Below are 22,652 nucleotides of genomic sequence, written 5' to 3' on the forward strand. Positions count from 1 at the left end.
AGTTCAAAGGCCAATTCATCCATGAATCCTAGAGGGACTTCCAGTCCCAAAGTACACCCCACTCCAGGGAGAAAGTAGAAGGTGCATCCGATTTCTTTAAACCTTTGCCATTTTCTAACCCCCTTTTCTTCTCAGGGGCTTGGTGGGCATCCTGCTGGAATAAGGTCCCCCCTGCTGCAGGGTGGGGGGACAATAAAGACTAATCTCATCCCTAATCTCAACCCTGCTTTTTGTATTCAGTTTCTCTCTTCTCTTTGCTCCTCCTTTATTCTCTCTTCTCCCTCCTTCCTGCAGCTGCCACCAGCACCCACCACCCCCTTCCCTCAAGCAAACCAAGCAGGGAGTGAGGACCTGACGCTCTACCTCTCCTCTCTGTTAGGTGTGTTATCTTCTGCCATTAGATGTACTATTTGCTTCTAAGTGGTTGGGAACAAGCTGCTTCAGTGAGGAGACAGGTTGTTTCAGCAAGAATAAAGATTTGATTCCTGCTTGAAAATGGACTAATTTGAGTAGTGGTGCCGCTGTCCCAATCCTCCCGGTAATTTTCATCTTTGTTAGCCACAAATCCATCCCCAAGCCAATGAATTATGCTCTGAGGGGAAGCCCAGGTTGGCAGCAGATAGAAAATAAGGTAGACCGATGTCTCTGGAAGTGTCTAGGAAGCCTCCCCTGGGAACTGAGAAGTGTTCCAGCCATCCTATCTCTCTTTCCTGGGTTCCCTCCTTCACCCTCTCCTCTCCTCTGCCCTGCTCTTCTTCATAGCTCCATTGATAATTCTCAAGTCTCTCTCTAGCCCTGACCATGACCCAGGGATTCAACTGCATACATCTGTCAGGTGGATTTTCTGCCCTAGCATCCCAAGACCCAACTCATCCGCTTCTCCTTCCTATCCTGCTCTTCCTTGTTGTGTTAGTGTGTGTGTGTGTGTGTGTGTGTGTGTGTGTGTGTGTGTTTTATTTTACTGGATTGGTACTTGGTGGGCCTTTTTAATATAAATATTCTTTTTTGTTTTTTCAGCTCAGGAACCACTTCCTGTTTCTGTTCCTTTCATTGTCATTCCCATTCAGTCTCTGCTGTGTCTTTCTGAAATTTCTACTAGATGGATGTTGAACCTCTGGGACTCTCCTCCATGTCTCTTACCTTTCTTTCATATGTTCCATCTTCTTGTCTTTTTGCTCTATGTCTTGGGATATTTCATTAACTTATTCTTTCACATTAAAAAGTTAATCTTTAACTGTGTCCATTCTGTTATCCAGTCTCTCCATTAAATTTTTTAAAGTTGTGTTTATTTAAGTAATCTCTACACCTAACATGGGGGTCGAACTCACAACCCCAATATCAAGAGTCACATGCTCTTCTGACTGAGCCAGCCAAACACCCCACTTTATTAAATTTTTTGAAAATTTAGACAGTTATTTTCATTTTCCAAAACACTTTCATGTTTTTTGCTCTTTTTTCATAGCAGGCTGCTCTCATTTTATGGATACAATGTCCTCTTTTTTTTTCTCCCAGGGGATATGAATTGAAAAAAATTTAGAGATCTCTTCTATAAGTTGAATGATTTCAATCTTACTGGGTCAATTGTTCTATTTGTGTATTTAATCCTTCTCTTTTATTTTCATAGAGTTGTTCTTCATTATCCTTTGGTGTCCACTCAGACTTACGAATAAAGGAAGGTATTGACTAGCATAGGCAACTGGTACGGATTTCCTCTGAAGTTGGGTAAGTTTGTTTCCCTAACAGACGTCCCCCTTATTCTTACTTCTTATTCTGTTTGGGGCTGCAGGTTTCTCAACACTGATTTCCTCACCAAAGAATTTCATTTGCTCTTTATCTTCCAGAAATTCCTCAGTGTTTCTGTTCCACTGATACCATTTTTTTGTTGTTTTCCAATTTTGTTATGATTTCATTCTTTTAGAAATATATGCTTTATCACTTTAATAGAATCTGAAGGAGAAGAGTTCATCACTAGTGCTCAGGCTGCCTTCTTTTTTTAAAAATTTTTAATGTCTATTTATTTTTGAGACAGAGACAGAGCTCGAGCAGAGGAGAGGCAGAGAGAGACAGACAGACAGACAGACAGAATCCAAGGCAGGCTCCAAGCTGTTAGCACAGAGCTGGATGTGGGGCTCAAATTCACCAGCCATGAGATCACAACCTGAGCTGAAGTCGGACGCTTAACCGACTAAGCCACCCAGGCACCCCTCCCAGGCTGCCTTCTTGAACCAGCGATCTTTCCCCTGGATTTTCTGTCTCAGTTGGTGGCCTCACCTTCTACTTAATTGACAAAACCAGAAGGCTGGGAGTCATTCTAGGCTCCTCCCTCTCCCTCACTTCTAGTTAGCCACAAAGTTCCGTTCATTCAGCCTCCTGACTCCTTCTTGGTTATGGCTCTTCATTTCCATCCATTTTGCCACAGATCAGGGTTAGGTCCCCATCCTCTCCTGCCTGCATTTTTGTACTCATCTCTTCATGGGACTCTTAGCCGCCATTCTCATTCACCTCCCGTGCTTTGTATCCACTGCAGCCAGCCAGAGAGCTCTAAAACTGGGTATGACCATGTCACTTTCTTGCTACCACTTTCATTGGCTCCCCACTTCCCACAGAAGAGAGCTTTTCTGCATGGAATTCAAGGCCTTCCCACCTCTCCTGTCTTATTCCACCAACACCAAACCTCCCTGGCTTCCCCTCCTTTCCACTACCTCACGCTTTTGTGCTGTTTCCTCAGCTGGAAATGCCCTTCTCTCATTGTCTCACCTGGATGACTCAGATTCTTCCTTGAAGATTCAACTCAGGGGTACCTGGGGGGCTTAGTCTGTTAAGCGTCTGTCTCTTGATTTTGGTTCAGGTCATGATCTCACGGTTCGTGGGTTTGAGCCCCGCATCGAGCTCTGTGCGGACGGTGCAGAGCCTGCTTGGGATTCTCTATCTCCCTCTCTCTGCCCCTCCCCTGCTCGCTCACTTTCTTTCTCTCTCTCACAAAAAATAAATAAACTAAAAAAAAAAAAATTCAATTCATATGTCACATGCTTTGAAAGCCTCTTCTTAATTTCTGCTATTGCCTCCTCTCCCATCCCAGGATAGGAGTCTCTTATCAGTGTACCTCTAGCACTTAGTCATATTTAGCACAACTCACTCCATTGTATTGAAATTTCGTATTTGCTGGTTGTATTCCCCCTCAAAGCCGGTACCATTTCTTGTTTGTCCTTGCATCCCAAGAACTGGACTGAATTAAATGCTCAAGAAATTATGTAGATATGCTCCACCCACCCCAGATCCTAGAAAGTCCTTTCTTATCGGGGAGCCTTAGCACACCTAGCTCACTCATTCACTGATTCACTCATTTATTCATGAGATCAACTGTTTACTGAGTGCCTAGTATACGCCAGGCAAGGTGCTGCACGGATGAGGAAGATACAGTCCCCACCCTCTTGAAGTTCACAATCTGGTGAGAGAGAAAGACGCTAATCAACAAATCACACATATAGGAAAAGACTGTGCTAAGCTCTTTGAGAGCAGGAATTGGAGCCTGGAGAGCAGATAAACAAGGAGCCTAAATCTAGACTGAGGATGTAGGGACATCTCCCTGAGGAAGGGACTTTTGAGCTGAGAGCTGAAGGATTCTGATGTGAGTAGAGACAATGCTCCTGAGAAACGCGACTGTGAAGTGAAAGAGAGAGAGGACAGGGGCTGTCGGAGGGAAATGGCACTGAGGAAAGGCATTCCAGTTATCTGTCACTGCCTAAGCACCCCCAAAACTTAGTGGCTACAACTAAAGACATTTTACTCTACCTCATGACCTTGAGAGTCAGAAATCCATGCAGGGTTGAGCTGTGTGATTACTCCACTCCACATGGCAGGGACAGAGGTCACGCAGTGGTATTTGGCTGACAGATGGGCTGGTTTGAAGCGTCCAAGATGGCTTCACTCACATGTCTAACATCTTGGCAAGACTGGAAGGCTTGGCTCAGCAGGTTCCATCCACCAGAGCTTCTACACACATGACCTTCCAGCAGGGCAACCTCAGAGTAGTCCAGCTACAGACAGGGTGGCTCAGGGTTGGGGGAGTGAGTCTTTCAGTGAGCAAGGTAAAGGATGCATGGCCTTTTATAACCTGGCCTCTGAAGTCACACAGCATCACCTTTGCTGTGCTCTGTGGTTGAAGCAGTCACAAGCCCACTCAGATTAGAGAGGGGGTCTGTATCCCTCCTCTCGAAGGGAGGAGTATCAAAGTATTTACAGCTGGGTTTTGCAGTCATCACAATTGATTTCTTTTTTAAGCGAGAGAGACTACAATATGTTTAAGTGCCATTAGGAAGGATCAGGAGTGAGGAGCAGCTGAAAACAGGGAGAAAAGGATAATCAATTGTGTTAGCTCCCTGAAGAGGCAAACTGAAGCAAAGAAGGCCAAGTTCTCATTTTCCCTCGATTCTGATTCCACTGGCCTCGCCCTCCTCCCCACCCAGACCCCTGCCTTTCTCTCTCTAGTGTCAGATGCAAGCTGCAGCCAAGACTCTAGACCAGAGATCATCAAATCCAGCCTCAAGCCATCTGCAAACAACCACCGTAGCCACAGCACTTCACAATTTGCAGTATGGTTTACACGTTATCTGACAAGGGGATGATCTAGCACCCAATCGTCAAAATTTCACCTTTTCCCTGGATTTTAATCATTTATATTTAATCCTCTGCCTTGCCAAGAAGATCTTGCTTTTATCTTTCGGTTTAGAAGCAATCACTCTTGCTGTGCCGAGAGATAGTGGCCAACAGCTGAACTTCCTCACAATGAGTCTGTATCTATATGAACCCAGACCTTAAGGTTATCTAGGGAGCCACCCTGGGCTGCTAAGTCACCCCCCATCTCCTAATCTTTTCACGAAGTTCCCATTTCCCATTCCCTTCACTGAGGCCCTCGGTTTTAACCTATTGGAGACCAAATCTTCGACACTGTCACACCCACACTATTTATCACGGCCCTCGGCACACAAGTAGGCTCTGAAAGGCGCAGTTAAGTGAGAGCCCAGGCTTTGGATTCAATGAAACTTGGGTTCAATTCCAGTCTCCATCACTGTTTAATCTTGGACAAGTTACTTGACCTGTCTGAGCCTCAGTTTATCTGAAAAATGGGACATAATCACAACCAGCCCCGCTGGTGGTTGTATGGTTTTGAGATGAAGCATAGGAAACACCTAGCTCATGTGGGGTTGCAGTAAATCATAGCTGTTATTTTTTTGTGTATTTATTTTATCTTGAGAGAGAGAGAGAATCCCAAGCAAGCCCCGTGCTATCAGCGCAGAGCCTGATGCGGGGCTCGAACTCACAAACCGTGAGATCACGCCCTGAGCCGAAACCAAGAGTCGGGCGCTTAACCAAATGAGCCACCCAGGCGCCCCTACTATTCTTATAGTGACTATTAGAGCAGCGGTTCTTAAAGTGTGATCCCTGGACCAGCAGCATCGACACCACCTGGGAACTTGTTAGAGATGCAAATTCTCAGGCCTATTTCGGAATCATAAACGGTGAGGGTAGAGCCCAGCAGCCTGGGCCAAGTCGTGCAGGTGATGTTAGTGCACACCGATGACCGGAACCGCTGCCCTGGGCAACTTCTTCAGAGGCTGCATGTAGATCACCTTAATCCAGTTAGGCGGGAGCAGATTCAAAGCCTGGTTTCTGTGCCTGTAAAGGCTGCTCTGTTTTTGGTTTGCTCCTGCTCCTTGGGGTTACCCCATAAGAAGTCCCAGTTGAAAACCAGGGGTGTTTCCTGGCGCCCCTCCTTAACAGGCCCTGAACTCCCATCCCCTCCCCGCCTCGGCCTCTGATACTGCTGGAGGGGGAAAGTGGCACCAAGGGTCACACTCACCTCCCCGTGTTTCTTTTTCCTCTAGGATCTTGGCAACTTGACCTCTCAAGTTCTTGCTCCCTTGGTGATTCTTTGATGCCTTCGTATCTTTCCCTAATTTTTCTAACTGTTCTTGGCAATCGGGTGTGACATAGGTTACACTGCCACTTCTTTCCTAGGAGAGGAAGCCCCCTGTCCAGCTGTGACTCTCCCACTAGAAATGATAGGGTCAGATGAGCTTTTAGAGCAGTTCGGTTCCTGGCACGTGATGAAAAGCTCAATAAATGTTAAGTTATTGTTCTTCCTCTCCCAATAGAATCTCAGGGTCGTATTGAGCTGAACTATTAAAAATGAACCCCTTGTACCCTTCCACACATTTTATAGATAAGCAAACTGATGTTACACCATGTAATTGGACTCCAGAACAATCAGACTCTAGTGGAGGCTGTAATTGGATCCCAGTGGATTCCCGTATGGTGTCCTGTCCCCAGTCTGGAGGTGGCGTTGTGCTCTCGGTCTCTAAATCAGGAAGTGGAAAACATTAGGGCCCAGCTCAGTTCTCAGCTCCAAAGGAAACAAACCAGGGGCTGTGGCCTCCCAGGTCCCCCCCTCCCTCTCCTTTTGTGGGGCCCGGACCTCTTGCCCAACTGTACAATCTAGAGCAATCTCCTTAGCTTCAGAATTGCAGACATCTGAGGCGCGTGGGTGGCTCAGTAAAGCGTCCAACTTCAGCTCAGGTCACGATCTCACAGTCCATGGGTTCGAGCGTCGCGTTGGTCTCTGTGCTGACAGCTCAGAGCCTGGAGCCCGCTTCGGATGCTGTGTCTCCCTCTCTCTCTCTGCCCCTTCCTTGCTCATGATCTGTCTCTCTCGCTCTCTCTCTCTCTCAAAAAACCCATTAAAAATCATTAAAAAAAAAAAAAAGAATTGCAGACATCTCATGTCTTCCCTCTGGAGCAGAATGCACACACGTGTGCACATGTGTGCACATGTCACACACACATGCAGAGGCACGCTCACCAGCAAGTAAGCAGACATACAGTACTGTCTATACAGCAGGCACACACAGCCCACATGAGCCCCAGGCAGAAGTGGAGATGAAAATTATCCTCTGAATACTGGTCCTTTACTCCAAAGAACAGGGAGAGGTAGCCCTCAGCAACGGGCCAAAATGTCAGGCAAGGCTAAGGATAGAGAAGCCTGGGCCTGGAGACCTGCCACCTCCTCCTTCTGGCCAGGGCTCAGTGCTGGGTCCCCAGGATCAGTTTAGCGGACTCCCGTGTGGCCCGAGCAGGTTTCGGGGGTGAACGTGACCTGCTAAAGAACTGTGACCCTTGGCTGGACTGTGAGTAGGTGCTGTAGCCCATAACCTGGTTGCTTTATGGAGGCGGAGGGTGTGTGTGTGTGTGTGTGTGTGTGTGTCTGTCTGTGTCAGGGCAGGCTTTGACACTGTGCTCAGCCTTTACACCCAGAAGGAACCCCCAAACCTGGCAAGGCTTAAAACCACTTTTAGATAATTCGGCCCGGAAGAAATCTGCGCGCTCAATTTTTTTCTGATTTAAAAGAAGTACATGCTCAGTGTAAAAAATAAATATGGGAAACAGGAAAAAATGGTGTAAAAAGGCAAATGAAAAGCACCTGTGCTCCCACCCCTGGCGATAATCACTGTTGACGTTTTGGCAGAGTTAAGATTGCAGGCACATACCATTTTCTTTTCTTCCCTCTCACTGAATCTGCAATGAGCATTTTCTCATGTCATTCCTCTTTGTAAACCTGTTCGAAGGCCTTGTACCACTGGATTGTTGTACCACAATTTATTTAACTTGTGCCCGATTGTTGGACATTCGGGTGGCTTTCAGTTTGTCCCTGTTGTGCAAACCCAGGATCATACATCTTTGTACATGAAGCCGAGAAGCCCCTGCCCAGAGGCACAGTGTGGTGGAGGAGAGTGTAATCCAGGAAAGGCTTCGTGGCTTGGGTTTCAGTAGCTCAGCTGGGTGCACTTTGACCAAGAGAGGATGGCTGGCAAGAACAGGGGAATGAGCTGGGACCCAGCTGCCCCTTCCTGTCCTGGACACGTGCCCTGCAAGTGCCCCTACAGTCTCCAGAGCTCTGGGGCCTGATTCCTGGCCACAAGGATCCTTCCTTGTCTTCTGGGGGGATCGGACAAGTGATTGCCAAGGCCTCCTATGCCTCCTTCAGGACATAGGGCAGGGTGACTCTGATGCATTAGTCTGCTGTGAGGGCCCTGGGGCCGGTCCTCCCCACCACACCCTGCCAAAAGGCGCCCACATACCTCTGCCTACGCAGATGACAACAGGGACCCTTGAGGCTGTAAGCAGAGGGGGCATTAATTAAGACCAGCTAGAGGAGAGACCGGGGACTTTTGGGAGCCATGTCCTAGAATCCCATAGGGTGGGCAAGAGGGAGGGCAGGACCAGGGGGAGTTGGGAAGCCACGGGATGGTGCTACGGCTCCACTGTGCATCTGACAAAGAGATGCCTTGCCTTCCCTTTGCTTCCTTCAATGTGCTCGAGGCGCCATGATAGGGAAGGTGGTACGTCACTGGATTCTGAGCGTGCTCATCTATCCCTGAGTCTTGACAGAGGACAGGGAGTGGGGGAGCTGACTTCTGCAGGGCTCCTTGAGGCTATGGGCTCATGGAGAGCTAGTGCCACCATCAGCGATCATTTAATCCAGCCCCTCTTATTGCAGATAGGGAAACCGAGGTGCCAGATCAGGAAGCTAATGGCGAATCAGAATGGAATCCCAGTGTACCTGACTCCCAAACCCATGAGCCTTATGCTCCCGTGCCCTTCAATTGTACATCTGCACGTCACATCTGCTGGTGTGGGGGAGGCTCCGACAAGGACTCAAAAACTGCCCTCAGGGGTCAGAAGAGACCAGTCCCGCTGGGAATCTGCCCAGAGGAGCCCAGGCACAAGCCTAGTCCAGCAAGCTTGGGTACTCCAAGCTCCCCACCTGCAGGAAGGAACCCGTCCACATATTATAGTCCCAGGGGCTCCCTGCATTTTGATCCATAGAGAGGAAAGAAGAGGGAGAAGTAGTGAGACCCTGGCATTTATGAGCTCCGCCCCTCCCAAGAACTGCTGTCCCATCTCTGCATGCGGAGAAACTCCTTCCACAGCTGGGTGACAGCCCAAATGGAACTTGTAACTGCTTAATGTGCCAACAGAGCCCCCAGGTGTAGGGCAGCCCAGCACCATCTGTGCCCTCCCTGGGTGAAGAGTTGGGCACTCGGGCCACACGCCGTTCTTTGGGTCCTTCCAGGATTCTGTTAGACATTCTGGGAGCCCCAGCCCCAGAGGTCACACTTCTCCGGGCTCAGAGCCTCTGAGACATGGCCAGGATAGCCTTCTCTTGCTCCTTTGCCTCCAGGCAGGCAACAGCCCTCACTCCTCCCTCATAGCAGGCCAGCCAAGGGACCCTGGCCCCCCATGGACCCACCCTCAATGCTTCCCCCTGGTCTTGCCTGGGCCTCCCCTGCCCCTCACTCTGTCCCATTCCCCATTATTCCTGGGGCCATGCTCTGTTTTCAGGTTTCCCAAAAACCAACTTTCTAGAATCGAACCACTTCTCTGGGGGAAGAAAGAGAAATGGCCAGGCTCTGGCTGTGAATTCTTTTTTATTTTTATTTTGTTAACGTTTATTCATTTTTTGATAGAGAGAGACAGAGTGTGAGTGGGCGAGGGGCAGAGAGAGAGGGAGACACAGAATCCGAAGCAGGCTCCAGGCTCTGAACTGACAGCACAGAGCCCGACACGGGGCTTGAACTCACAGACCATGAGATCATGCATGACCTGAGCCAAAGTCGGACACCCAACCGACCGAGCCACCCAGGCGCCCCTCTGATGTGAATTCTTGATGGGAGGTGGGAGTGGAGAAGGGGCCTAGACAAACCTTCCCTGGGGGCAGAATTCCCTCTCCACACTTGTCCCTTTACCATCAGGCCAGAAATGACCTAGGGTGGCACAGAAGCCCCTCCTACTTACAATGTACAATGACGCATCAGCCATCTCTTTGGATCCTCAGAACAACCTTGTGGGTTGGGGAGGAATTATCATCTGCACTTTACAGATGAAGAAACCCAGAAGGGCATGATTATTTGCCCAAAGTATCAAGGCCAAGACTGACTCTCCGATCTTCAGATTATAAATCCAGGGCAAGACATGACCCTCTCACCCTTCAGCATCATGATGGGGCTGGGAGGGAGAGAGTAGGGTCCCTGGAGGGGCCTGCCCCCTTTCTTCATACCCCACTTCTACATGCCACACCCCGGCATGTGTGTAGGCTTTGCTGTAAACACATTTATAGGCTGCCTTTCCCTCCTTCAATCGACCCTGAGCACCTACCGTGTGTCCTTCCCAGGTGGGCATCTACACTCTAGCCCATGAGTGTGTCTACACTTCAAGCTGGGATGTTCAAGTCCAGACTTTAGTGCTCCAGAGGCCCTGCCTTAGATCCCACAGGACTTCCCAAAGCCACAACTAACCTTAGAAGGGAGATTAGTCTAAGGAGCGTCCCCTTAAGACCATAACTGGAGAGAAGCATCCTCCTCTGCGAAGAATCGACAGCAATTAGCACGTGGCCTATGCTGAGCTCTGAGCTAAGCGTGGTCCCATCCAACCCTACAACAAATCTTCCTCAACCCAGTATCCCACCGGCCACCAAGTCCTGCCATTATCTCCCAAGGCCCCTTCCCTTCTCTGCATCTCCTCACCATTGAGTCCCAGCTGTCCTCAGCTTACCTGAAGCCATGGCAAAGCCTCCTATCAGTGTCACAATGAGCTCAGCCCTCTCCAAGACACTCTCCCCACACAGCCATGGGAAGCTTCTGGACCCAAACCCTATCCTATCGCGCCTGCCAAGACCCCTGAAGCCCCCTTAGACCTAAACAGGGCTGCGTGGTCTGGCCACACACCCCATCTCACCCCTCCCTCTCTACCCTGAGAGGCACCAGCCTTCTCCCAGGCTCTCAGAGCGAACATCCCTTATCGAGGCCTCTGCATGAAATGTGTTCCCCTCCCCTTGCCTTGCCAACTGGTCCTCTTCCTTCTATCTCAGCTCCCAAGCCTTCCCTGTACCTTTGTGTCCGTTCCATGCCTTGCACGTTCTTACGCCCCTTGCTGTCCTTCCCCTTCAGGGCAGGTGTCTTCTCCGCCACTGTGAGCTCCGTGAAGACAGTGCATCCTCCTCCCTCTCTCTGCTCCCTGCCTTTCTCACCTTCGTGTCCCCAGTATCTGTACAGTGCCTGGTGGGGAGCTGATGCTCAACCGATAAGTGTGGACAGGATAAATGAATGAACCAACTCTATGAGGTGAGTACTGTGGCTACACCCAATTTGTAGACTACGAAAAGGAAACTCTGAGAAGCTCAGTGGCCATCTCAAGGTCCCACAGCTGGCCAGTGGTAAAGGCAGGGTCCGAGGGCCTGAGTTCTTAAACATTTCCCGTCCTGCATCCAGCGCCCCGGACTCAGCATCTATCTGTCTTGCTCGCCCATCAGGCCCTCTGAGGACAGCTCAGCTGGCCCAGGCTCCCCTCCCTGGAGCTGCCCCCAGAACCATGGAGAGTCTGAGTGAACTGCAGAACCCTTTGCTGCCTCGGAGCCCCGCCCCCCTCCATGGCCCTTACCCCTACCCCGAGGCTTCGCCCAGCTGGTCATGCCAGGAGAAGCTCTACTCCTACCTCCTGGGTGGTGCTGGCTCTGCTCGCACCCATCAGCTCCTGGACCCAGGATCCCTGCAGCTGGCCGTGGAGGCCTGGTACAGGCCCACCTGCCTCCTGGGGAGGGACAAGGTCAAGGAAGCCAGGGCAAACAGCTGTGAGACCAGCTTCACAGAGAACAGGGAGCCCCAGGCGGGGCCTACGCTGCGGTCCACAGAACCTGGCCAAGCAGAAGAGGATGTCACCATCCAGACTGTGTCCTACGGGGTTCAAGAGGAGCAGCAGGGCCAGGAGAATGACCAGGAGGAGGAGGAGGAGGTGAGTGGCTGTGTTTGAAATGCAGATTCCCAGGCCAGCCTCTAGGTGCTGAGATTCAGTGGGCCTGGCTTGGGGCCCAGGAATCTATGTTTCTGGCACAGATTCTGTCCATACTTTGAGAAACACAAACTTGGGTTGATGACTTGATTTTTTTACGTTTATTTATTTATTGTGAGAGAGAGACAGCGTGAGTGGGGGTGGGGCAGAGGGGAGAGAGAGAGAGAGAGAAAGAGAGAGAACGAACCCCAAGCAGGCTCCACACTGTCAGTGCAGAGCCCAGCGTGGGGCCCAAACCCACAAACTGCAAGATGTTGACCTGAGCTAAAGTCAGACACAACCAACTAAGCTACCCAGGTGCTCCAATGGCTTAATTTTGTAATAGCATTTATCATTCTTGTTTTCTTTTTTTTTTTTTTAATTTTTTTTTTAATTTAACGTTTATTTATTTTTGAGACAGAGAGAGACAAAGCATGAACGGGGGAGGGTCAGGGAGAGGGAGACACAGAATCTGAAACGGGCTCCAGGCTCTGAGCTGTCAGCACAGAGCCCGACGCGGGGCTCGAACTCACGGACCACGAGACCATGACCTGAGCCAAAGTCGGCCGCTTAACCGACTGAGCCACCCAGGCGCCCCTATCATTCTTGTTTTCTTAATTACATAAGTAATTTAAAAATACAGAAAACCGCTGGAAGAGAACATTATTATTTTAGTCGATGATGTTCTAGTCTTTTTTTGTTCAATCTTTTTCTCCCACCCTACTCCCCCCAGAAAGATCTTGCTGCACATAGTTTTATAACCAGATTTTCCCCTCCAAGCACCATATCTCAGTATAGCTGCACGTAATTTAATATTTGTCTACGAGGTGATTTTTAAGGGTTTCCTGGTATCCCATTGTATGTTCTTCCTTCACTTATTAACTCAATCTCCTGGCCACTGGGCGTTGAGACTTTCTCCTCTTTCACAATTACTGTCCGATGATACACAAGCCTGCACACTGACACTTGTATTCTTTCTTTGTATGCTTGTGCTAATTCCAAAGGAGGGAATCAGTGGGCCACAGTTCAGGCTTTGGGTAGAGCGGGCCGAGCCCAACCTACACTCCCCCCCCCCCCCCGCAGCAGATGACACTACCTGTGGCCCCACATCGTTGCCACTGGTGATCCTGGGCCCGGTGGCAAAAGCCCACCCGTGTTTTGCAGAGTGATGTGACGTCGACAGACAGTGAAAGTGAAGACAACTTCGTGGCGCTGCCGCCCAGGGATCACCTGGGCCTTACTATCTTCTCCATGCTCTGCTGTTTCTGGCCCCTGGGCATCGCTGCCTTCTACTTCTCCCAGGGGGTAAGAGCACGAGGGGCCCAGGGCATCTGCTCCTGCTCCCTCCCTCCACTGGAGGGCTTGACCCTCCATGCGCAGGACCGGGTCAGAGCCCCCGCAGGCTGGGGCTGGGTTCGCAACCGTGGGGACACCCCCTTTCACCAGCACCTCTCTCTCCCTAGACCAGCAAGGCCATCTCCAAGGGAGACTTCCGCCTGGCCAGCACCACCTCCCGCAGGGCCCTCTTCTTGGCCACACTCTCCATCGCCGTGGGCGCCGGTCTCTATGTGGCCGTGGTGGTGGCTCTGGCAGCTTACATGTCCCAGAATGGCCATGGCTAGTAGCCAGCAGGGCCTGGCATCCTGGCTCCCCTGCTCCGCCTGAGGAGGCAGTGAGGCTTGGGGTTGCAGGCTCTCTGGAGAGCCCCGGCCCCTGAAGACAACCCACAATCCTGGCTTGATGTGGGGAGGCCTCCCAGGCTGCAGCCTGCAGGGCTCCACTGTCACTTCTTCTTGTCCACAGCCCCCAGCCCCAGAGCAGAGTCTGGGACACCACCCTCTGGCCCAGGCTATGTCAGGAAGCAAGAGAGAATAGGGCTGCCCATCAAGCCATCTAGGCAGGACCTACCTCTGGCTTGAGGCCGGCCGGGAGCTCAGCCTATTCTGCCCCCCGCCCCCCACCCCCGCGACAAAGGGTTACCTGCCCTGCCAGAGTCCCACTCCCCAACTCTGCCAGCCTCTCCACAGAGAAGAAGCAGGAGGTTACTGGGAGATAAAAGGACACCTGGGGATAGGGGACCTGACCCAGTTCTTTTGGCTAATCGGAGTCTCCACACTGGGGACAACCTGAGCTTCCCCAACTCCACTCTCTGGCCCCATGAGGCCAAGACCCCCAGCCAACCCGGAGCGAAATACATAGAGACACAGGGACCCCTTGCTCTTTCCGGCTCTCTCCTGCGGGCTTGTAAGACACCATAGAGTCTAGACAGAGAAGAAGAGTCTCAGGCACGTAAGATCTGCACCCAAGGCAGGGTCTTAGAGCTTCCTTGCGCAGGAACAAAAGACAGATGTAATGACAGAGGTCCTGCAATATTGCCAGACTACTTAGGCCTCCCTGCTCCACCCCCGGTCCTCACCTCCATCACCCTTTTCTGGGCTCCTCCTGGGAGGTCTTGAGCTAATACCATCCCAGAGAGTGTCCTTAGCACACCAGTCACTGAGCACAGGGCCCTAGATCCAGCCCTGTGGGAAAGCAGCAAGGAGAGACCCTGGGGAGTCATGAGTGTAAACGAGGGGCAGGATAGAGGACTGGCATGGCTGCTGGGCAGCCCAGCAGTGTTCAGAAGGCTTCCTGGAGGAGGTGTTCCTTGAGCAAGGTCTAGAGGGATGAGGAGAATTTATCTAGATTTGTTTCCCCATAACCCCTCGTATTCATGAACAGGGACATGGCAGGAGTCTCCCAAACTATTTGGATTATGCCTAGAGCATCTGGGCTGGAGCCAAACTACAGCCATTTTTGAGGACCCCACCACCTCGGAGAAGCAGGTTAGGCAACATGTCTCTCAAAGACCAGTGATGTTTTCCCACCTCTGAATGCAGGGGGTCAGCCGTCTTCACTGACGTCCCTAACCAGGGCTGCTCTCAACACCTCCAGCCACTAGGAAACATCCAGAATTTTAGAGGCAGCCAGGCAGCTGGGGGGGGCAGTATATTGGGAGGGCAGGCCTGTCCAGGCTCAAGCAAAGGACCCAACTGTGCAGGGTCTGGGGACTTGGTCATTCCCAGGCTGCATCCAGAGCCCAGGGCTGTGGATCGACCACTGACCCACCTTGTCCCATCACCCTCCCCAACCAGGCATTGCCTCACCCTCCACTCCCCGCATCCCCTGAAGTCCCACAGGCCCAGGATCAGTGGTTTTAATATCCCCCTATTGTATATATTTATCCTTGTAATAAACATTTCTGTTACACTGGTGCCCTCTGGGCCTCTTCGTGTCCTTGCCTGCCTCCATCTTTGCCTGCAGCCCACCGTCCTCCAAGACTGACCTCCAGCTGCGCATGTGCTGCCCTGGGCCCCCAGCAGTCTTCTCAAGAAGATCTCAGGAGGAGGGGTGGCCAGAGTACCCACCCACCCCACCACTGCTCTGCTCAGGGTAGCCTGGATGTAGGGTGATGGCGTGCACTTGACTCCAAGCAGGACAAGACAAGGTCCGTGCCTGAAGAAAAATCCCTCCTAGGTCAAGAGCTTGCAGGTGATTGAGGCTCCACTGAGCTGCCTGTAGCTATTGCCCCCGCCCGAGGCCCCCAGGAGCCTGCCTGGGCCAGCAAAGGGACCAGCCTGGCGTCTAGATCACCTTGCGTGGAGGGCCCTGGGGGAGGTGGGACAGGCGCACCCACACCTGTATGCCCTCCCGGCAAGACACAGCTATGCTCTCTTGCACACACACATGCTGCGTGGGCCGGATGCCCCGGAGACAGAGATTAGCACCAGATGTATATTAGGGGCTGCTCTTGGGATATCATTTGAGGAAGGGAGGAGGAGGCAGATCTGGGCAGGGGGAGGTGAGACTGTGAGGCAGGCCTGAACGTAGTGGGGTCTGGAGCTAGGATACCCTTCAGAGTTGACCCAAGTTGGGACAAAGAGCCAGGCCTTTATACCCCCCCCCGGCCCCCCCGCAGCAAACAGTCATTGGGTGTGGGCCATCCAGAAAAGGAGAGAGGCCTAGGGTGAGGAGGCTTTCTCCAGCTGGGGCAGCCCCCCACGGCGGCTTGGCCTGAGGCTGTTTGCCACGCACCTGCAATGGCTACAGGGACCAAGCCTGTCCTTCCTGCAGCTCCCCCCACCTCTGCAGCCGCCCCCCCCCCCGCCCCCGCCACACCGGCCACACCCACCACACGGCAACAGACCCGGCGGTGTCACCTAGCGCCACTCAGCATTTACCTCCACACATTGAAGGCTGCTCCCTGAGAACTCTGCGGCTCCAGGCCAAGGACGGGCCAAAGTGCCAGAGAGCCAACAGCCCTGTCAGGAGGCTTCAATCAGTGACGATGGGAGCTGGTGGACAGATAACCCCGACTCTCTGCCCTCTGGCTGGGAGAAACCAAGCCATGTCCTACACTTGCCCACGGCAGCATTTTGCTGGAGACCACGGCCCTCACTGGCCGCCTTCCTCCCCCCACCTTCTTCCTCACTCCCCTGCTTTGCTATCTGCGGCCATCTACGTGCAATTGAATCCTTGTGTCTGGGTCGGCTTATGGGGGTGACACAAACCAAAGCACATGTATGCATGTGTGTGGTACATACATGTAGCACACGCAGGCACATGCACGTGCACACACATACAGATAGGCACAGGCGTGCAGCCATGCACACACACACACAGGTACAGCCCACACTCACAGGTGCACACACACAGGTAAGGGGTAAAGGAGACGTGGCGGCCAAGGAGTCTCATCTGGCCCTGCCCGCTGTGCAGTCTCACCCCGTCGCCAGCCTGGCCAGGCCCCAGAATGGGCAGTGGGCAGCACACACGGGCAGTCCAGGCCCCTGTCTCACAGCCCAGATGATCCCCACCTCCTTCCTAGCCCCCCAGAATGCTGCCTTCAGGCCTTGAGACAGGGGAGAAGAAGCCAGATGATATCTTATGATCACCTGCTCCTCCTCCTTTTTACCCCCTCCCTTACCCCAGAAGCAAATTCAGACTCTGCAGGAGAAAATGGAATCAGAAACGGAGCCCCCAGGGGCTCCCCTCCCACACAGTCCCTTAGAAAGGGCACATCCTGCGGAGCCTGGGCTCCTTCTGATCAGTCCCTGCAGCAGGGGCAGGAACTCCTCCCAGGTCAAGCTGAGGCCTGCCTCTGGGTGCGCCTAGGGCGCTTTCTCGGCCTGAGCCTCAGCGCCTGAGGCTCCTGGGAGAGGGGGGAGCTTGCTGTTGCCGTTACCCCCTGCAGGCTGGCTCCTCAGGCTGGCAGAGAGAGGCTGGGGGCAGGGAGGGTCCCCCGGGGAAAGGTGCCCGTGATGAGCTGCCGCGCTAGCACATCTGTGCAAATATTACCAATTACTTTCCTCACTATAAACACCCAGCAGGAAGGCAGGGAAGCAGCCAACCCAAACTGTTTAAAATAGAAAGCGAAATTGCCGCACGGGGAAGTCGGGGCAGCAGGCAGAGAAGGGGCCCTGCACCAAGAATCCGGGGTCTCCCTCCCCACCAGCTGCCCTTCAGCTGCACCTGCTCCTGCCGCCCCCACCCTGCAACTCCACCTCACCTTTGTCCTCTGCCAGACAGGCAGAACCAAGGGGAAAGGTCCCTGTCTGGGGGATGGGGGGGTATGAGTGAGGATGGGGGCCACAGGGGGAGGGAAGAGGGCTGAGGGAGGCAGCCACAGAGGACCCAGCGCTGCCTGGCTGTGGAGCCACAGTGCTGCGTGGAAAGAGCGGGGAGGGGTGGGGGGTGGCGCGGAGAGGAAGCCTCCCTTCCTTGTGACCACGGGCCTTGGGAGGCTGGGCCAAGTGGAAACAGTGACTGCCACCCACTCTGAGTGAAAGGAATTTTTCTGACGGCGGAAATGGCCAGAAAGCTGCTCCTGGGCCCCAGCAGCCTTTCCCGTCCCTCCCTCCACACACAGGGCTGACAGAGAGCAGGTCTCTCGTGCAGTCACACGGTGGCCAAAATGCTGAACCGTTTCCATGCCGGTTGATACATATGCCCTGCCCCAAGCCCCCCACATGGTTCCCTTTTCTGACTCCCTGAGCCCTCCCCCAGGACCCCGCAGCTGGTTCCCCAGGAATAAAGGGTTAACAGCTGACACAGCAGCCCCCTCCCCCAAATGCATTGGTCCATGCCTGGGCTCCCCTGACTGTTAAATGTCTCTGAATGTGCCCCTGCGCCCCTCTTGCCCCTGCCCACCTCCCAGGGAGGGGGCTCTAGGCAAACCCACCACCCCTCAGCGTTAACACTTATGTCCCTGCTGCTTTCCAGAGTCTCCGGGCCACCCAGGTGATAGGAGGGGGTATGCTGAGGCAGGGATGGGCCACCAAGTTGTCAAGGATACAAATGTCACAACAGGAAAGGACCTAGTCACAGTCCCTCAGGCTACCAATGAGACAACTGAGGCCTAGAGAGGGAGGTGAGTTGCCCAGTCACCCAGCAATTTGTAAGCCGAGCCCAGGCCTTGGCTCCCAGGCCCTGAGATCGCTGAGCAAGGCCGGTGATTGTCTGCTTGCCGTGGAAACACAGAAAACCCAGGGATGACCGCTGCTGCCCTGTGAATATTAACACACTTGCTTCCTTCAGCCTTCCCTCCCAGGCTGTTTCCTGCTTCAAAGGCTTCCCTCCCTAGGGCTGACACCTCGGTCCTTCTATTTTGGTGGAATGGCAGGGGTAGGGCGGGAAGATGACAGTCTTGTCCAGCCCTGCCTGCCCCAGGCTCACAGCAGACACCCCACCCCCCCACCCCGTGCTTTCACACCCGCTCTGCAACAAGGGGAGGCCGCACTCTCAGGGGTGGGGAGTGCCCCACGGAGACACTCAGATGTTCTGAACCAAAATAAAAGGAGCTCCTGCCACCCATCTGCATTTCCAACCTACATCCCTTGAACCTCTCTCCCTCTAAAGAGCCAGGCTTCAAAGCCACTTCTAGCTCCATGAGGAAACAAGAAAGAAATTCCCAGCGCACAAGGTGCCAGAGAGGCGGCCAGGAAGGGGACAGAGGGGACAGCAGACATGTGTGTAACGGCGGGCAGGGCCCAGATGAAGCGGCAACGGGCAGGCTACGTTGACAGAGCACCCTCAGTGCTCGCGGCCATAGTGTTTCTGTCCCCATTTTACATACAGAGGAACTGAGGCCAGGAAAGCCCTCTTTTGTCCTGGTTCCACAGCTCAGTGAATGGTACCAGGACCTCTGGGAGACTTGTGTCTCCACCCTCACCCTCGTCAACTCCCAGCCCCTCCCCTTCTTCCACATCCCAACTCCTGAGGCCGACTCCTGGACGGGTTTCCTTCCTAATCCCCTCCAGCCCTGGGAAACAGCAGGTGACGGTGGTCGATCCGGAGCCAGACTGCCCAGTTCAAATCCTACCTTGCTTTTCTGTGCAACCTTGGGTGTCCTCCCATTTGGAAAACTGGGAACCCTCAAGGCGAATAGTGCCTAAGGCTGCTGGGACTCTTACACACAGGAATACTCGTATGGCTCCCACAACGGCCTTGGACACCTACTAAGTGTCCAAGTAAGTGTCCTAGTAAGTGTCCAAAAGCGGGAAATGCGTTTAGTTATCACCACCCTAAACGGCTTCCGTGCGGTAAGTTCCTCACCCACCCACCCCGCCCCCACCCCTACCCAGCCAGAGAGATTAATGCCAAAGTCCTGGTATACCTCGACCTTGTGGACCTCTCAGCAGATCCCAGCTGATAGCAAGCTGAAGACCGGGACCTGTTTCTTGTGTTCCCTCTGCCTGTAATTCCCTTATCGGCCTCGACTCCCTGACCTTTTCCTCCCAACTGATAAAAATCCTCCCAGACGCAGGTCCAGAAAATCCCACCTTCTCTGTAGCCCTTTTTTTTTGACAACTCCCTCCCACAGACACACCCCCACCCACAAACCAAATAGAGCTAACGGCCCCTTTCATGAGCCACCATTGCATCCATTCAAATCGCCACATCGATGTGCTGTTTGCTCCTCCAAGGGTGGGCTCGCGTCTGATCCCAGCATCCCTAGGTGTGCTGCGGGGTCTGCTCCCAGCAGATGCCACACAGCTGGAGGGGGTCCGGGTCAGGACTCTCTCCTCTGCAATTTCTCTCTCAGAGGGGAGAACCCACAACTTCTTGGAGGAGATAGGAGTGGGGGTGGGGGGGGGGGTGGGGAGATAAAACAGACCCGAGGCAACAGAGGAGACCCCTGGAGTGTCCAGTCTGGTGGTATGTGAATAGGGACAGAGGACAGGACTCTCACACACCTCCCCCTGCCTTTGGCCTGGGATGCCCGGAAGTACGGAAGTGAGGTCCGTACTCTGTAGGAAGACATAACCAAAGGGGTAAGGATGTCAGAGCGGCTGCTTGCCCTTTGTGCCTTCTGGTCTCCTCAAAAGAAGAGGTTCTTTCTCAACTTCCTTTGCTCCTAACTCAGCCCCTGGCTCGCCTCCACCCACATCCTCCAAAGGAGCCCACAAGTCAGAGTGCCACTGACCTGTCCACTGCCCCCTCTGAAGGTCACGGTTGAAAACAGGAGCACTGCTTCACCCCGTCTCACCACCTCCCCCATACCTCCCTGATTTGTCTACTTCTCCCCATCTGTGTTGCCAAGCCCCAGTCCAAGCCCCCATCGGCTCCCACTCAGGCTCCTACAAAAGCCTCCTGGATGTTGTGACACGTGCTACAACAGGAATGAAACCTGAGGGCCTTGTGCTAAGTGCAATCAGCCAATCACAAAAAAGACAAACACTGTAGGATACCACTTGTACGAGGCACCTAGTGTAGTCAAATTCACAGAGACAGAAAGTAGAATTTGTTTGCCAAGGGCTGCAGGGAGAGGGAAATGGGGAGTTGTCCTCGAATGGGTAGGGAGTTTCGGTTGCGCAAGATGAAAAAGTTCTGGAGATCAGTTGCACAACGTTGTGAACAGACTTTACGCTAATGAACTGTATGCTTAAAAATGGACAAAATGATAGATTTAAATTACGTGTTTTGTACCATAGGTTTTTAAAAGACTGGGGCAAGTAATAATTACTATTGTAAAGGAATACTTGAATACTATTATAAACCTGTTCTGTCTCTTTTCAAAGATTATTATTGCTTTTTTAAATTTTTTCATGTTTATTTATTTTTGAGAGAGAGAGAGAGCCAGAGCATGCACAGGGGAAGGGCAGAGAGAGAGAGGGAGACACAGAATCTGAAGCAGACTCCAGGCTCTGAGCTGTCAGCGCAGAGCCTGATGTGGGGCTCGAACTCAGGAATGGCGAACCGAAGTAGGACCCTTAACCGACTGAGCCACCCAGGCGCCCCGGAAGATTATTATTTAAGTTGAAAAATTCTACAGGGCTTATTATGAAAATTAGCAATTCCCTGAAGCCCCTCCCCGACCCTACCTGCCCCCCTGCCGACCTGCCCCCCTCCCTTTCTCAGTCCCAGAGATGCTGTTTTCAGTCCTTTTGGTATTTACTATATATTTTTTAAAGAACAAGTTTATTTGCTACTTCTTGAGTTTTCAGGTGTTGGCATTACGTAAAGATTTCTCATCATGGAAAGGGACGATTTGGTCGCTCTCCAACCCCCTGCCTTTACACACACATCCCACAAAACGTGTACATACCTCTCCCTTCCTCCATCATCAGCCTCCCAATACAGTTATTTACAATTCTGATTCGATCAATATTCATTATTTGCCTCATTATGACTACGAATCTATTGTCAAACGAGCTGTATAGGATACTATCTTTTTTATTCTTTTTTTTTCTGTATAACATTTTGTTTTCCCTGGAGTTAATAATTAACGTGTTCTTCTCATTGATTTAGTTTGCTAATATATATCACCAATTTAACCACAAACTCTTTCTTTCAAAATGTCGAACATATCACTACGCCATCGTGTTGTGGTCTCCGCTGAGGCTATTTGAAAAATCCAATGACATTTTGAGCCATAATCCTTTGCATAAAATCTACTTTTTCTCTGCAAACTTATAGGAGCTTTCCTTTGTCCCCCCCACCCCCACTAGCCCAAGTTCCCAGCTCCAATATAACTGGCATGCCTGGTTCCAGGGCCTCTTAATGGTTTTGTGGTGTAAGTCAGCTTCTTTTTCAAGTTTGCGATTTGGTTTTTCTCTGGCCTGTTAAATCCATCTACTTTCCAACTTCCAAAGCGCTGTGGCTAATGATTCCTCTATATAGTTCTTCTCCTTATGGTTTTTTTTATTTTTTCTTTTCTAATCATTCTACTATAGTTTGGGGAGAAAGCAAAGTTGCACCAAGGTTAGGCCTTTAGAGTCCCGCTTCATGTGGAGGGTCCCCACCCCACAGTTCCCTGAAAACCAGTTGTGGTTCAGCTGAGTTCAGCTACGAGGCAAATACCCTCAAGAACAGATTGATGACCTAAGCATCCAATCTAAGAAATTTTTTGAAAGTACAGTAAACCCTGGGGCGCCTGGCTGGCTCAGTCGGTTGAGCATCTTGATTTCGGCTCAGGTCATGATCTCACAGTTGCGAGATCGAGCCTTGCATGGGGCTCTGTGCTGACAGCATGGAACCTGCTTGGGATTCTTCTCTCCCTCTCTCTACCCCTCCCCTATTCACGTGTACGTGCACACACTCTCTCTTTCTCCCAAAACAAATATTTTTTAAAAATACAATAAACCCCAAAACAATCCAAGGAAGGAGATGATAAGAAACAAAATGGTTGGGGCGCCTGGGTGGCACAGTCGGTGAAGCGTCCGACTTCAGCCAGGTCACGATCTCGTGGTCCGGGAGTTCGAGCCCAGGCTCTGGGCTGATGGCTCAGAGCCTGG

The 22,652-nt window shown here is 52.1% G+C and overlaps 1 protein-coding gene across 1 annotated transcript; it reads left to right on the plus strand.

Moving 5' to 3' along the window:
- The first annotated feature begins 11,382 nt into the window (after positions 1-11,382).
- Positions 11,383-13,502, plus strand: SYNDIG1L (synapse differentiation inducing 1 like). Its single transcript, XM_047080201.1, has 3 exons — positions 11,383-11,844; positions 13,045-13,185; positions 13,344-13,502. The coding sequence occupies exons 1-3, from the start codon at positions 11,425-11,427 to the stop codon at positions 13,500-13,502; spliced, it is 720 nt and encodes a 239-aa protein (XP_046936157.1). The 5' UTR covers positions 11,383-11,424.
- Positions 13,503-22,652: the final 9,150 nt, after the last annotated feature.

Source organism: Lynx rufus, unplaced genomic scaffold (assembly GCF_022079265.1).
Source record: "Lynx rufus isolate CCGP_SWC_20201006 ecotype Redwood Valley unplaced genomic scaffold, mLynRuf1.p SCAF_17, whole genome shotgun sequence".
NCBI lineage: Eukaryota > Metazoa > Chordata > Mammalia > Carnivora > Felidae > Lynx > Lynx rufus.

Bases quoted from the DNA above. Each gene is read 5' to 3' on its own strand.
- SYNDIG1L (XM_047080201.1), top strand. From the start codon at position 11,425: ATGGAGAGTCTGAGTGAACTGCAGAACCCTTTGCTGCCTCGGAGCCCC. The intron at 11,845-13,044 runs GTGAGTGGCTGT...CGTGTTTTGCAG, and splicing joins ACCAGGAGGAGGAGGAGGAG to AGTGATGTGACGTCGACAGA. The intron at 13,186-13,343 runs GTAAGAGCACGA...CTCTCTCCCTAG, and splicing joins CCTTCTACTTCTCCCAGGGG to ACCAGCAAGGCCATCTCCAA.